Source organism: Aotus nancymaae, unplaced genomic scaffold, assembly GCF_030222135.1.
Source record: "Aotus nancymaae isolate 86718 unplaced genomic scaffold, 86718_ANA_hifiasm-v0.15.2.pri h1tg000007l, whole genome shotgun sequence".
Lineage (NCBI taxonomy): Eukaryota > Metazoa > Chordata > Mammalia > Primates > Aotidae > Aotus > Aotus nancymaae.
Genome location: NW_026988418.1, coordinates 48,741,328 through 48,758,778, shown reverse-complemented (window position 1 = coordinate 48,758,778; position 17,451 = coordinate 48,741,328). Strand labels below are relative to the sequence as shown.

At 35.3% G+C, this 17,451-nt stretch overlaps 1 protein-coding gene across 1 annotated transcript in view; it reads left to right on the top strand.

Moving 5' to 3' along the window:
- Positions 1-17,451, top strand: part of COL24A1 (collagen type XXIV alpha 1 chain) — a 390,193-nt gene that overhangs the window by 190,100 nt on the left and 182,642 nt on the right. The window contains exons 23-24 of the mRNA XM_064372593.1: positions 1,534-1,587; positions 5,258-5,302. Coding sequence (XP_064228663.1) covers positions 1,534-1,587; positions 5,258-5,302 — 99 coding nt within the window. The remainder of the gene's footprint in view (positions 1-1,533; positions 1,588-5,257; positions 5,303-17,451) is intronic.

Genomic DNA, 17,451 nt, shown 5'->3' with positions numbered 1-17,451 from the left:
TTCTGGTGCCAAATTACATATTTTTCTATTTTCTTCAAATTCTGAGTTTTGGAGTACCCCAAAGCTTGGCTTGTAGATTTCTCATTTCTCTCTGTATTCACTAGCTAAATGAGCTTATCCAGCCTAGGGCTTTAAATACCATTCAAAATACCGGTGATTACCAATGTTATTTCTCCCTATCAGATCTTTCTACCTGTTAAATTCTGGACTTGTGTAACTACCACGAGATCTCTCCACTTAGATGTCTAACAAGCGTATCAAACTAAAATGTCCAAAACTCAGCTTATTATTTACCCTTCAACCCTGTTTTCAGTCTTCCTCATTTCGTTTGGGCTGTTACTCTTACATTAAAATCCTGAGATTCATTTTTGACTCTTCTCTTTCTCCCACGTTTCACACATGACCCACCAGCAGTTTCTGGAAGCTCTACCTTCATATTATATCTGGAATCTTACTGCTCTGCTGCCACCCTGATCCACACCCCCATCATCTCTCACTTGGATTATTGCACTAGACTCTTATTTGAACTTTTACCCTAGAATCAAAGTGATCGTTTTAAAACTTAGATCTTATCCGTTTTCTCCTTAAAGCTTGTCTAAGGCTTCCTGTCTCGCTCAGATAAAAGTCACAGTCCTAACTGTAACTTACAAGGCCCTACATGACCTGACTTCTCATCCCCTATTTCCTTCTTTGACGTCATCACTTTTCTGGTCTTCTCCTCTCAGTTCTTCAGGTTTTCCTGGTTCCTCCAATGTACTACACGCATTTCAGCTGTAGTGCCTGTGCACATGCCCTTTTTCTCTGCCTGGAATACTTCTCCTTCAGATATCCATACAACTTGTCCCTTTCTTTAGGTTTTTACTAAAATGCCACCAAACTGTCAACTGCCCCAGGGAGTGGCACTCCCTAGGCAAAGTTAAGGGTCATGGGTCACTCTTTTCACAGAACTCTAGGATCTCTGTTCTCTCCCTAGGCCTGGGGACATAGTTCCTCTCTCTCTCTCTCTGTTTCTCTTATTGTCTCTCTTATTCTCATTGTCATCAAAGACAAGTCACTTCTTCCCTTCAGACTCTCTGAAAACTAAAGTAAGAATACAAGTAATCTGCAAACAACTTTTCGGTGAGGCCTTCTTTCCTGAAATCTTACGAACACTTTCAATAAAACTCCCACAACAGTTTATATATCCCTTCCTGCTTAATTTGTTGCCTCTCATATTACCACTACCTAACATACTGTATATTTTACTCATTTTATAAGATGTTGTTATCCTCACTAAAATATAAGCTCTATGAGGGCAGGTATGCTCAGTGCAGTCCTCGATCCTCAGCATGTAGAACTGTTCATGGCACTTAGTAGACAGTCAGATATTTGTAGAATGAATGGTGAATGAATATGCTGAAATACATTTATCAAATAATCTTAAAGTGTTTGATATTTTAGGAATAATCTAAATTTCATATATATTAGGAAATTGGCAAAAATGAGAGTGACTAAACATATATACTTTTTTTCTTTTATTCTGTTCTCTTCTAGGGAAAACCAGGTCAAAAGGGGTATGCAGGTGAACCAGGACCAGAAGGCTTAAAGGTAAAGCAACTGACTTTATTATCAGTTTTAAGATATAATTTTTGTAAAGATAAAATTATGACTTGCATGCAAATATGAAATGAATGCATCAACTTAAAAAGAACTAGTAAGATGTTAAAACTGTTACAAAAAGCAATTGAGAATCTGTATCTTTATATCTGTATCTATTTATATGCAGGTTGAGTATCCCCTATCTGAAATTCATGGGACTAGAAGTGTCAGATTTCAGACTTTTTTGGAGTTTTGAACATTTGCATTATACATGTTTACCAGCAGAGCATCCCAAATCCAAAAATCTGAAATCCAAAATGCTCCAGTGAGCATTTCCTTTCAATGTCATGCTGGTACTCAAAAAGTTTCAGATTTTAGAACATTTATGATTTCGGATCTTCAGATTTGGGATGCTCAGTCTGCGTATCTGTGATTATGTCTGTATCTATATCTGTATCTGTGTATGTGATTTAATAAAGAAATATTAGATAAGATTTGTGGGTTACATACAGGGCAATAAACCATAACTTCTAGGGTTATCAGTTCTACTGGGTAGAAATCTACAAGTAAATATACCTTTACTAAGTCTGGATCTTTTAATCACTAGTAAACACTGAGTCTGAGTATATTCACTAGATAATCACTGAGTCACCTTAATTATTTTATGATATTAAAAAGATACCTAGCTCATTATTTAATTCCAAGGTCTTGGATAATTTTTTTATAACACCAACAAATATAAAGTAATACAGTAGTTTATTATGTACAAAATTGAGGCCTGAAAAAAACTGGCTTATAAGAATTGGTAAGTTTTGCAAGTTTAAGATGTAACTATAAATTGACATAGTCACAGCATTATTACCGAGTTTCCTAAAACTAGATTGTTTATATTAAACTCATCGTTTTTATGTTGCTGGAATCTAAGGAAAAGCTACACAACACTTTTTGAGATTGATAAAGAAATGTGAGCTAAACTATTTTTTAATGTGTCAGTGTGTATGAGGCTGAAATTATCCTGGGGCGGAATATGTATACCTGACTCTTCCTCAAGTTACATACAAAAATCCTCAGAAAACAGGAGAGTAGTATTTATAAATAGAGACTTAATCACTTCTGCTTTACAGGGATTAACAAGTCTCCTTTACTGTACTGCCAAATAGTGCTAGGAAATCCAACTGTGAGGTACCATCCAGTAAAACCGGGAAGAAACGGAATCTTATTTATATACTTGCCCTAGAATCACTCCAAAATCTAGGTGGCTTCAGTGTTGCCTAGTGAATGGAGGAAATTCTGTAATGTTCCTTGCTCCCTAGCTGTCACTGAAATTTGCGTTTCAGTGCATCCTGTAGCTATTGACTGGGACCTGGCACTCCCTGGGGGAGTTAGTTAAGGATCACACTCTTCACAGAACCCTAGATCGTTGTTCTCTTCGTAGGCCTGGGGAAGTAGCTTCCCTCTCTTTCATTTGTCAGACAAGTAGCTTCTTACCTTCAGACTCTGAAAACTAAAGTAAGAATGAAAGTAATCTGCAAACAACTTTTGCTTTTTGACTGTTAACACAAACCTCCCTTAAAACTAAGTAGCACAAAGGGTTCATCTTTTTTGGAATTTAAGAAGGGTGATTTATGGGTAAGGAGGGAAAAATACTAGAAAATTAATAATTCATATGTTATTCTTCCACAAATTTTCCATAAAAGCTGTCTAATGAGCTACCTGTTAAAATTAGTTATAACACCATACTGCAATGCTTCACTCTTTACTATTTATCTAAATACATACAGAAACTGAAAAGAAAATTTGTGTAGACTTTGAAAGTTTATTTCAGTTATCACTCATGATGAATATTAGGTTTCAGTGCTTAAAATCACCACTATCCGATAGAAATACAATATGAATCACAGATATGAGCCACATTAAACAGTGAAAAGAAACAAGTAAAATTAATTTTATTAGTATATTTTATTTAACCCAAGATACAAACTATTATATCCTTTCAACATGTAATCAATATTGAAATTATTGAGATGTTTTATATTCTTGTTTTGTAGAAAGTCTTTGAAATCTGATGTATTTTTTATATTTATATCACATTTAGATTCAGACCAGCCTATTTCACATATTCAATAGCCACACATCATCACTGGCTACAATATAGTTCAGTATCTTAACATCTAACTGGAATATAATTATTAACGTTTAGACAGTAATTAAGTTTAGACATGACGTATTTAATCTGTTTCTGTACAGAAAATGTATATTGCTATTAGAGTCAGTCTCTGTTTGGTACTTTGAACTTAATCTTTTACCTTTCATCAATCTATACCCTTGCAAATGCCATTCCTCACCAGGAGATAAGAATGGCCCTTTCTCATTACCAATGTAAGTATCACATATTTTTCAGGGCCCCACTTACAGCTTCATAATCCATTATTTAATATCATTAATGTTTGGATTTTTGAAAAGTAATCTGTTACATATATTTTATTTACCACTGCCAGAAGGGTGTGGGATAGCATACCATAATTAGATACGTTAATAATTCTATAGTGAAACATAAGTATGTTCAGATTAATTGGAATAAATCAAGACTGTAAATAGCCTCATTCAGAATAAAATAAGCTTTACTGCTAAATCATTCCAAGTTAGGTCAAGTTTGCCACCAAATGAATTGTGAAAAACTTTTGAGTTTTCCGAGCTTTATGGACTGCAAAATTGTGTTTCAGAGTTTATGAACATGCATTACTTCTCCAGTGATGCCAGCTCTAGCTGCTTGAGTTCACAGGGTGTCTGCTCCTAAGACCTCCTTTAGCACCTAACCTGTGGCATGTATTCTTTTCTATTCGAGCAAATAGAACATCCCTGCGGGAAAGGCTTTAATTTTATTCTTCTTCATATCTTTCACAATGCCCACCACTCTGCCTTTTTTAGAGTACACCTCAATAAATATTTTGTTTTAAAAAATTTTATTTATAAAATTGATTAAAAGTCATGAATAGGAGAACATTTTTTAAGAGAATAGATTATTACTTGATATGGTATGGATTTATGTCCCTCCACAAATCTCATATCAAATTGGAGAGGGGCCCAATGGGAAGTGATTGGCTCATAGGGGCAGATTTCCACTTTGCTATTCTTGTGATAGAGAGTGAGTTGTCAGGAGATCTGATGACTTATACTTGTGTGGCACTTCCTCCTTTGCTCTCATTCTCTCCTCTTCCAACATGTGAAGTTGTGCTTGCTTCCTGTTTATCTTCCACTGTGATTGTAAGTTTCCTGAAGTCCTCCCAGTCACGCTTCATGTTAAGCCATGAAACTGTGAGTTAATTAAACCTCTTTTTTTCATAAATTATCCAGTCTTGGGTAGTTCTTTGTGGCAGTGTGAGAATGGACTGATACATTACTATTTAAGTGAAACTAAAGGGTAGGCCACTTTTCATAGAAACACTGTAACAGAGTTTTTTAAAACTTTTATTTTAAGTTCTGGGGTACATGTGCCGGATGTGTAGGTTTGTTATATAGGTAAACGTGTGCCAAACTATAACAAAGTTTTAAATAACTGAAATTTCTTTTGCCTTTTTCTAGCTTATGACTAGATAATTATGTTAAAAATAATTGAAACTGTCATGAATAATCTAGTTTGAGGAATATGTTTTTACAACTTTATATTCTTTTTTGACAGGGAGAAGTAGGAGATCAAGGAAATATTGGAAAAATTGGTGAAACAGTAAGCCTATTTTATGCTCTTTTTTTTAATCAACTGTAAGCATTTTTAGGAATCATATTAGCCATGATTATGTTCGCTGTAATCATGTTACTCAGAATCAGAATAATTATTATCCACTGCAAATGTGGACTTACTTGTGATGTTTCTGCTGACAAATAAAACCTATTATACAAAAGAGAAATGAGGGGAACACAATTGACGACATTTTCATTCAATATAAACTGTATTTGTGACTTCAGAAACATTGTTTCTAATATTTGGATTTTAGTTTATTCTGATAGCTTCAATGTAAATTTGACCTTAACATTTTTCTTTTTCTTTTATATATATATATATATATATATATATATATATATATATATATATATATATTTTAATTGTACTTTAGGTTCTGGGGTACATGTGCAGATCATGCAGGATTATTGCATAGGTACATACGTGGCAATGTGGTTTGCTGCCTCCATCTCCCTGTCACCTATATCTGGCATTTCATTATTTATTTTATTTTATTATTTATTTTTGAGATAGAGTCTTGCTGTGTCGCCCAGGCTGGAGTGCAATGGCGTGATCTCACCTCACTGCATCCTCTGCCTCCCGGGTTCAAGCGATTCTCCTGCCTCAGCTTCTCAAGATAGCTGGGATCACAGGTGTGCGCCACCACACCTAGCTAATTTTTGTATTTTTAAGAGACAGAATTTCATTATGTCAGCCAAGCTAGACTTGAACTCCTGACCTCAAGTGATCCACCCGCCTCAGCTTCCCAAAGTGCTGGGATTACAGTCATGAGCCACCTCACCTGGCCATTTTTCATTATTCAAAAGCTTATTAAATCATAAAATAATAACTTGAGGGTAATTTTTCTTTAGATTTGAAAAGTTGAGGTAAACTAAGAGATATTGAGCTGGAAAGTACAATTGTGTTCCTCAAATAAAGATTGAGTTGTTAAATTAATATTACTGTGGAAGAACAAAGCTTCATGTTGTATTTGAATCAGATTTGTTACAAGTAATTTTACCTTCTACAATGAAGAAAGCCCGCCAAAATATTCTCTAACAAAAGAACTTACATAACATATATAAAGTGGAAAATTAAATTAACACCAGGAAAGTGAATTTATTTACAGTGTGCTAAATTAATTGTCACAAAATAGATAATATCCTTTCTTATGTCTTAAAGTTTTTTTCTATGTGATTGCTTTATAGGCTTAAATAATTAAAGAATTATAAATCTTGGTCTTGTGATAAAACAATGTAATACTTCTGATACTCATTTTTTGTCATTAATTGTTAACAAAAATAGGAAGAGTATCTGTGTAGTCAAAAGATCATTGCCATACCCAATTAGTCCTGAATCACTGGGAAAGTTTCAAGGAAGTATTTATCTGAATTAGATTACTAAAGGCTTCTAGTCAAATATGACTGTAACTTATATTTCTCTAATATTACTCATTTATGAGTGACAAATTGCTTAAGAAATATATATATAAAGTTGGCATCCAAAGTTAAAATGCTAATGAAGAACATATTTTCTTAAAATAACATCTTACATATTAAACTTTTAAGTGTTATTTACTTAATAGTTCTGGACTAATTCCACATAATATAAGAACTCACTGCCAGTGCTTTCCAAAGACGAAATGGACTGTCTTGGCAGGTAGTAGATTTTTGTCAGTGGAAGGAAAGTAATATTTATTGAACATTTGCTATGTGCTAGGTATAATGCTAAGTGACATTTCATATTATGGTATTTCATTTAATTGTCAAACAGCTTTAAAAGATACATTTTGTTATTCCAATTTTTAAAATTAGGAATCTGGAGCACGCTGAGTAACCAGGTCAAAGTTACATAGCTAATAAGTAACTGAACTGAGATTTAAACACAGGGCTCCAAACTCAAAATCCAAATCTCTACATTATGCCATGCTCAGATGTTTTAATATTAGTTCAATAGCTATTTCATGTAAATGTTGTAGAGAGTCTTTAAGTATCTGCTAAGTTATTAGACAAAAAGACCTTTCCAACTTTGAGATTCTATCTTTCTTGTTAAGGATAGCACAGGAAGCCTTCTTTAAAAAATTACTGACTGGATCGAGTTGATTCAAATATATAAAATGTCTAAAAAGTATTTTTGGCTCTCAGTAATTCCCAGCTTTCATTTTGTCTTTCCAGTTTCCAAATCTTAGGAACATAGTTCCTCTAATTCAGAGTTCTGTTGCCAAGAAAACTCTTGAGAGATATGAGAAGATATGGTTGTACTTCATGACATCTATCGTAATTGTAGTAGCTGATTTTTCTCTTGTTCAATCTTTTTATATAGCCATTAATTGCCTTTAACTGGCCTTCCTCCAGGTTTATTTGTTTCTAGATTTATACCAATTAGAACTCAATTTGTGATACAATGTGTCAAGCAGAGCAGTCCCACCTATATTTCATGTCTACCTCTTATAATTATTTACTGTATACAAAGAATTAATTTCCATGAATGTGCCCCAGATGAGTCTCTGATTTCAAAAGATGTCCTCTTATCTTCCACATTCTAGCATTCAGATGTTTAGAAGTAAATCTAGAAATATCTAACCATAATTACCAGTCTTCTCTGTCTTAAACTGTCTAGGCCAAAAGTATCTGAAGAGCTATAAAGGGAAAAAAATGTACTTTTTCACAATTGACCAAGAGACAAATATTGGGATCAGTGGATAGACATTATAAGAGATCAGCTTTTGGTTTAATGTAGACAAGAATATTTTAATAGAATTCCTAGCACTCAAATAGGCTCTTCCATAGAGTGATTTAACACCTTATTATTGGAAGGTTTGATGACTATCTTCAATCATTTACTAGACAGATATTTATTGATTATTCCAGGCACATTTTTAAACATATAGTCCCTACTTTCATGGACCTTACAGTCTATTGGAGGTTTGACAGATATTAGTCACATAAAGAAATATATAAACTCTGAATCATTCCATAAATGAAAAGTAGAAGGGACTATGACAAGGGTGCGAAATTTAGATCAGCTGATGAGAGAAGGCTGTTTTGAGGAAATGACTTATGAGCAGTGATCATAAAGAATGTTATGAGTTAGCCCAGGAAGGGGTGGGGAAAAAAACTGTCCTGGAATATGCAATATAATATAGTTTCCAACTTTGCCACTTACCTTGCTATAGAGAAATTACTTAATGTTTCTAAATATTTGGGGTTTTTTCAGCAGTAAAATGATGAAAATAACTGTCTCATAGATTTTTTATGATGATTAAACATGATAATGCATATAAAGCACTTATCACAATGCCAGTCATGTGGTAAAAACTTGATAAATGTTAGCAGTTGTGGTGGAGGTTATTGTTATGTGTGATGGTAGCTGTTTTGATAAACTGAAATAAAGTTGGTGTGGAAAGACAGATGAACAAAGGGAAAAGGTATGTGAGATGATACTATTGAAGGAGTCACTGGTCAGTCATTTAGGACCATGTTTATTACTTTGCACTTGATCCTAAGGTCAATAAATAATCGCTGAAGTTATGCTAAGTAAGCCAATGTTATGATTTAATTTGAGGTTTAAGATCACTCTTGTTGCAATGGATTGGGAAGTTAGAACATGACTGTGAAGAGCAGAAGTGGAAGAAGATAACCAGTGAGGATGCCACTACAGTAGTCTATATGAGTGAGTGGAGATAGAGAAGTACATATATTTGGGAAATATTTGAGGTAACAGATTAGAGGTAGACTGCAAATCAGGGAAGGATACTAATCAGTCCCCAGTGTACAATAGGCCTTTGACAAGTAAACTATATAGGATTTATCAGGAATATTCTGGAAGCACAAGGAAATGGTATATATAATGTCTCAGAATAATCCCAATTCTAAGAATCCATGACTTTTTTCTAAGAATTTTGGTGCTTTTAGTCTTCCCCTCACCTGCCAATTTGCCTTCTTTTCTCTGGCCCTTTGTCTGTCTGTCTGTCTGTCTGTCTGTCTGTCTGTCTGTCTGTATTTATTTATTTATTTATTTATTTATTCATTCATTCTTTAAGTTCTGGATACATGTGCAGAATATGCAGGTTTGTTGCATAGGTATACATGTGCCATGGTGGTTTGCTGCACCTATCAACCCATCATCTGGGTTTTAAGCCCTGCATATATTAGATATTTGCCCTAATGTTCTCCCTCCTTTTGCTCCCCATCCCCCAAAAGGCCCCAGTGTGTGATGTTCCCCTCCCTGTGTCAATGTGTTCTCATTGTTCAACTCCCACTTATGAGTGAGAACATGAGGTGTTTGGTTTTCTGTTCCTTGGTTAGTTTGCTGAGAATGATGTTTCCAGCTTCATCCATGTCCCTGCAAAGGACATGAACTCATTCTTTTTTATGACTGTGTAGTATTCTATGGTCTATATGTGCCACATTTTTTTTTATCCAGTCTATCATTGATGGGCATTGGGTTGGTTCCAAGTTTCTCTGGCCCTTTTCTAGTTGCATTATATCTTTCTGAAGTTGGAGCAAACAGAACTAGAGTAACGTGTTTTAGAGGCAGTAACATCACAGCTCTCTTTGTGAATTGTATTATGTTTTCTTTACTGTTGATGATAAATCAATCAGCTCTTTTACCAATAATGGGAAACTGGGGATCTCTTTGGCAAATAATCGGTAGGGACTTCTAGGATCATTTTCTGGTCTGATATTTAAATGTAAAATGTGGATTTATTTTTTCATGGAGTTTCCTTGATTACATTTTCAGTTGCCACATTTCTGCCCACTTGAAGATAGTCAGATGATTGTCCTGTAGTCTGGCCACATTGTTTCATCTCTTAAAATAGAAACCAACTGATTTGATTTACCACAATTATTCCTTTACTTATAGACTTTGGTGAACAAAGGGAAAAGGTATGTGCGATGATTTCATCATTTCCAATTTAGTAAGATTTCATGAGAAATCTGTATCCTCTCTGTTTTTCTGCCTCTGCTGTGGTGTGCTAATGTATAATAAATGACCGATGACCAGAGAGGAAGAGGAAAGGCCATGGATAATCTCACAATCAGGTACTCTGCTTCTCATTATAAAACCGTTAGAATCATAGCTGTTTCCAAGCTGGGTTATAAGCAATTCATTCAAAAGCAAAAAGAGGAGGAATCCGTGGAGGAAATAAAAAGAAATAAACATATTTATTGAAGGCCCGTTAATCTCATTTAATCTTTAAACAACTCTTATAAAGTAAATCTTCTTATTGCATTCTGTAAATGAGGAAACTGAAATGTATTGAAGTTATGTAATATATCCAAATTCATACAGCAAGTAAGTAGCAGACCTGGATTTCAAATCCAAAATTTTTATCTCCAGTTCCATGTCTCTTTTTTCTGCATCAGGTAATCAACAACTTGTTCTGGTTTCTTTTTTGTTTTGTTTTGTTTTGTTTTGTTTTTGAGATGGAGTATCTCTCTGTCTGCCAGGCTGGAGTGTAGTGACGCAATCTCAGCTCACTGCAACCTCTACCTCCTGGGTTCAAGCAGTTCTTCTGCCTCAGCCTCCCAAGTAGCTGGGACTACAGGTGCATGCCACCATGCCCAGCTAATTTTTTTTGTATTTTTAGTAGAGATTGGGTTTTACCATGTTGGCCAGGATGGTCTTGATCTCTTGACCTTGTGATCCACCCACCTTGGCCTCCTAAAGTGCTGGGATTACAGGTGTGAGCCACTGCACCCAGCCAATTTGTCCTGTTTTAAAATTTAGAGTGTGTCTTTGGGCAGTAATGGTTAGGAGATGTGAAAAAGAGTAAAATAAAATTTGCTCTGTAATATCTTTTATTTTTATTTTATTTTATTTTTTTGAGGTGGTCTCCTTGTCACCCATCCTGGAATGCACCACCTCAGCTAACTGCAACCTCTGCCTCTCAAGTTCAAGAGATTCTCCTGCCTCAGCCTCATGATCCAGAGTAGCTGAGGTTACAGACACATGACACCATGCCCGGTTAATTTTTGGATTTTAGTAGAGATGGGGCTTCACCATGTGGGCCAGGCTGGTCTCAAGCTCCTCACCTTAGGTGATCCGCCTGCCTCAGCCTCCCAAGGTGCTGGGATTACAGGCGTGAGCCACCGCGCCCGGCTGCTCTGTCATATCCTAAGCCAAGTTGGCAATTTACTTTTTAAAATATTGTCAAATGTTATTTGCCTCTGAGAAGTATGGAAACATAACGTAATGTATTTGTGATAGAACAGGTGGCTCATGCCTGTAATCCCAGTACTTTGGGAGGTTGAGGCGGGTGGATCACCTGAGGTCAGGAGTTCAAGACCAGCCTGACCAACATGAAGAAAGCCTGTCTCTACTAAAAATACAAAATTAGCTGGGCATGGTGGTACATACCTGTAATCCCAGCTACTCAGAAGGCTGAGGCAGGAGAATCACTTGAACCCAGGAGGTAGAGGTTGCAGTGAGCCAAGATCATGCCATTGCACTCCACCTGGTCAACAAGAGTGAAACTGTATCTCAAAAAAAGAAAAAATGAATATAAATTGTAAAAATTTTTTGCTATGACTTTTAAGACCACCCGCAATATATTTCTCACCTGTCTTTACAGATGTTATTCCTACACTTTTCAACTTACTGTCTATGATCTGGCCACTCAATATTCATTAAACGTCACTTCCTTATTGATGCTTTTGTTCAGGCTGTTACTGTAACCTCTAAAGACCTTCACTTTCCCGCTCTCATTGTCTACCAAGCGTCAACTTTCTAGACCCATCTTAAATTATCTGCTCAACCATGTAGTCTTTCTAATATGCCCAGTTAGATTCCATTTCTTCCTTCTTTAGGCTTTTCAGCACTTTTATCTACATTATTATGGTTCTTAGCATGCATTGTTTGATTCACAGTAACGTTTTTACTTGAACTATCGATACAGAAACCTCTTCTACAGCAGTGACTACTTGCCTTGTATGTTGTACATTGACACTAAGTGTATGTTGAACTGTGACAAATTAAGAAAAGAAAGGTAATTTTAAAAATGTATTTGCTACTGTCTGTATGCTCAGAGGATATTGGTGTGCTTAATCTAGTCTGAAAATGTGATAGATTCTTGTGAAGCAGTCAGAATAAGGAAGGACATTTCAATGGGAATAACAGCATCAGAGTAAAATATGGAGGCATGAGACGACCTGGAGTGTTTGCAGAACTGTACTGTAAGCAGTTCATGATAGCTGGAGGGAGGTAAGGCACAATGAGCCACAGATCACCTAGCTTCTACTAGTTACCTGTAATGTCCCACCCAACTTCTTGAGCTCACAAATACTCCTTTTTCCACAAGTCAATGGTAGTATCACTTCCATACTATACATCAAGTATCCTCTGTATTTTAAACATGTTTCTATTACCACTTCTTGCCCTTTTTTATTTGCATATGTCTTTTCCCTTCTGGGCCTTAAGTCCTTTAAGCACCATGGTTTGCGCACCAAAAACTAAATCATGAAGGGTAATTTCTATTTATGAAATCAGTAACAGATGAAGGTAATCCAAAAGCTTCCCCTGATCTGTAGTTTTCAGTAAAGTTAAAACGTATGCCTAATGCTTACTGGGTTCAAGCCCGTACTCATCACCTTTCTTCTAAAGTTCAATCCACCCCCTCCTCTTAGTATTTCCTGTAATTGATACCCATTCTCCAGTTACCAGGTGATGAAAGCTCAGCATTTTTTTGTATTCCCTCTTTTCCTTTGTATTTACTTTCAGTAAGTTACTAACTTTTCTATATATGTAATGTTTTGCATCCATTCTTTACAACCTTAATCCACTGGCTCTTTGACACTCTCACTATTCCACAGATATTTTTTGGATACCAATTGTTTGTCAGACATACTGTTAGGTGTTACAGGTAAATGGTTAAAAAACATTCTTGCTTTGTATGTGTTGGTTGGGAGACAAGTAAAAATCCATTATGATACGATATTTTATGACTATAATAAAAGAGCACTGCAGTTTTTGTGGGATAATCAGGGGAAGGCTTTGAAAAAAAGTCAGCTCTTGAGCAGGACCTTGAATAATGTGAAGGAGTTTTCCTAAAAGTGTAAGAAGGCCTTAGGCAGCACTCTAGATAACAGGATATGTACAGAGGCTGAGAATCATGAGAGAACCAATATATGCTGAATAACAATTAGTTTTATACCACTGGATCATGCAGTAAAAGGGAGGAGGGAGAAAAGAAAGGGTCTGAACAAGGAGTAGACAATGATGTAATAATGAGGAACCCTGTATATATGCCATCCACAGTCATTAACATTCTATAGCAGTATGGAGATAATTGAATTTATAGTAATATTTTGAAACAGTCATATTTGCCAGTTAGAAATGTCGTGCTGCTGCAAGATAAAAGATAAATTGGAGATAAAGGGAGACCAATAACAAAGTTATTGCAGTAACATTAAAGAGAGATGACAGCGAAATGCTTCAACTTGGACAACAATGAAGAGGAAAGTTATGAAAGATATTTAGGAAATAAAGCAAAAGCTCCATAAATTCAAGGACTATATCTTATATACAGTGCCTGGCAAATAATATATATTCAATAAACATTTATTTGAAGATTAATAATTTGGATCGACTCTATTTCAGTTCCCTTTTGAAATGCCCTAGACTTCCATCTCTGTATATATATCCAAATTTTATCTATTCCTCAAAGGCCCAGCTTAAAACTACTTGTGGAGTATTTTCTCTAAGTCTCTGAGCTAAAAATAAACCTTATCTCTTGTTAGATTTGATAAAATGTAGTCTTTTATAATCTGTAACACTTCCTTCCTTGTGTATTAGATATCCCTAAACTCTTTGATTATAAATGTCTTAGGGAAGAATCCATGTTTTCCTTCCTATTTATATTCCTCATACTATCTAGCACCACTTGTTCAATAAATATTTGTTAAATGAAAAAGTGAAAATCATATCCAACTATGATTTTGGATACAAAATATCTTAGAATAATATAACAGAGCGGGTAAGAGTAAGGACTCTAAGAGCAGATTGCTTTCACAGTATAATAGAAGATACCAATATTTAATGATAATATAAATAAAAACAAAGATACTGAAAGATGAAAAATTGTCAAAAGTGTATCAGGAAAGAATGTTAAGCAAAAGTTTCAGATAAGTAATCAGCAGTTCTTTGTATTTTTTAATGTTGTACGTCGCTTTTTGATTTGCTGCTAGATTCAGCTTGCCAGTGTTTTGTTGAGGATTTTTGCATCAATGTTCTTCAAGGATATTGGCTTGAAGATTTTTTTTGTTGTTGTATCTCTCCCAGGTTTTGGTATCAGGCTGATGCTGGCCTCATAGAATGAGTTAGGGAGGAGTCATTCAAAAATATAGTTTTTTGACTCCTTGGTGTTGCTAAGTTGTGTTGGTATACAGAAACACATGGTGACGTTGCTTTTCTTAAGGATCATCTAATCTCAAAAAGTAAATATTTATAATAGAAGAAACAGGGTAAGACTGAATGGTTTATTTAGTTACCAAAAAGTTCATGCTAAATAATTTAGTTACTAAAGAGGATAAGTGTAGTGAGAGTTTATGGTGGTTTAAAATAGTCAAGAGACTTCTTTAAAAAGTTAAGACTTGATTTATCACTTACAAAGTAAGAATAAATTGATTATTTTTATCCGGAGACATGCATGAGACTTCATGGGGTAATTGATAACAGTACAGAAAGTGATGCAGGCTGGGAAAAAAGAAATAAACTGTTTCAAAAATACCAATTTCAAAGAAACACAATGACTGAGGGAAAAACATAATGAAATAAATTCTTATAGCATACATGCATGACTGCCAAGTTCCATAAAACTTCTGTGAGGGAGGAAGTGTCAGGAGATTGGGGGATTTCCATGTACTGCTGATAGAAATGAAATATTCTTAAAATTATTCTCTTTTTAATAATACAAGAAAAAATTACAAATAGTTATTAGCCTCAATTAGAATGTTGTATTTTAGGAAGCAGTATAGTGTAATGTCTTCTTAATGTGATACATGCCACTTGAAATTGAACCAGTTACACTGATATTTTTAAGTCAGCTTTTTAAAACAAATATTTTGTTTCCCATAACAGAATTATCAGAGGTTCTTTATTGTTAAAGTATCTGTTATTTTATCCTTTCTGGTAGCAATAGATATACTGACAGGAGATGAAAATATGTCCAATAGTCACCTATTTTCATTAAGTTTCTAGTTAGAGCAGCACAGATGAAACTGAGAGAATATGCATGTTCTAAATAAGGCAACTTGGTTGGCTTCAATTTTCCTTCTTCATGTCACCCATACTAACCTCCATTTCTTCCACTGGACTGGGGACACTAGATTGTAAACAGGTGGGTTCACATTTGTTTCCCGATTAACACATTCCTGGCATATGGCAGAAATTTAGTGAATAAGTCTTGGATCAAAATATTTGCCAATCTGATGACCATCAGGGACAGTAGAGTTCTATGTGTATTTGCCAAGACTATGGTAGGTAAATCTAAAATTGTATATATGGGGATGTGAACAAGGATGTTAAAGCACTGATTTAATTGCCAAGATAATAACCCAGTAACCCATGAGGACATTGGGGCTAATACTTACTAAGCAGCTGTTCATGCCATGTGCTAATTATTTTACATTTAACATCTAATCTAATCCTAAGGCTTTGAAACTCAGGATTGTCCCTTTTGTTCGTATGGAAAGCATGAAGTACACACTAACTGGATTTCTTTTATAGTCATTAATTTCCCATATTGGCTAGCTGATACATATATATCACATAGAACAATTAAAAATTTCAACAGAATAGTAGCTCTATTTCAGTTTGAATATTGAAAATTAAACAGACTGCCATATAAAATTGTGGTGCTTTTCTTTAAATAATTGTTACATAAGAAGGAGAAGGAATGAATGTGTTATTTTAGAAAGTGCATGCGTTTTGAAGTAAGATACATTTGAATTCTGATCCTGGATTTCCACTTCCTCACTTGCAAAACTTAGGGTAAATATTTTAACCATGTTCATTGTCAGGGGTAGAAAATAAGAGCAGCTTTGGATGAAGCTGGCACATAGAAAGTGCTTATTAAATGGTAATGATTGTATTTATTGTACTGTTGCTGCTACTGCATAAAGAGAAGGATAACAAGGCAGTTATATTTCTCCTTTTCCCCAAGTTTCTCGTGAAGATACCTTAGGACACTGTGTTGGAGGGTCCCCGAATCACTCCCAGGTTCAATAATTCACTGGTAGGACTCAGCATATAGTCATACTCATGACTAAGATTCATTACAGTGAAAGGATACAGAGCATCAGCAAAGGGAAAAGGCACATGGTGTGAAGTCCAGAGGAAACCCCATGCAGTGTCCCAGAGTCCTCTCCCATGAAGTCACACAGTATGCACTTAATACCCTCAACTCAGAAATGAGTTGTAACATCTTAAATATTGTCTACTGGGAAGGCTCATTACAGACTCAGTGTCCGTGATTTTTATTGGGGGTTGATCACATAGATACCCTCTGGCTATCATATAGCTAAATTCCAAACTCCCAGAAGATAAACAAGTGCTTAGCATAAACCATATTATTTGCACAAACAGTTGAGGCACAATGAACCACTCTTGCCAGTTTTGGAAATGCTGGGTACTGTCTCCAAATCCAAATTCCCCAGACGCCAGCCAAGAGCCAATCTTGTAAACAGGTCGTTGTAAAGATGACAAACTCAAGCCTGCTCTCTTAACTTTTTTTGCCCAGATGTGCAGATGAAATGTTCATAGGAGACATTATTTGAGGAATTTTATCTTCCAAGTAACCAGTAATTTACCAACCAAATAAGTCTTGAAGAACTATATTAATATTCCTCTTGAGAACATTTCAAAGACTGAAAGATAGAGTCACTCAAACTGCTTATAGGAAGTCTGAAAGTGGGTCCACTTATCTCACTCTTAAAAATCCAGAACCACCTGAAATTAGAACCATCCTCCACTCTCCCCACTCCAAGATCTAGCTTAGTATATGTATCTGGTCACCCCATAAATAGACCAACCTATACGGCATCTGTGGCAGTAGTTAGCAGCAGGTCAGTTGCTGATGGTCTTAAGGTCTTAGTCATCAGTATTCTCAAGGATGAAAACATTGCTTGCTTTTTTCTCCTCTATATATTACAGGA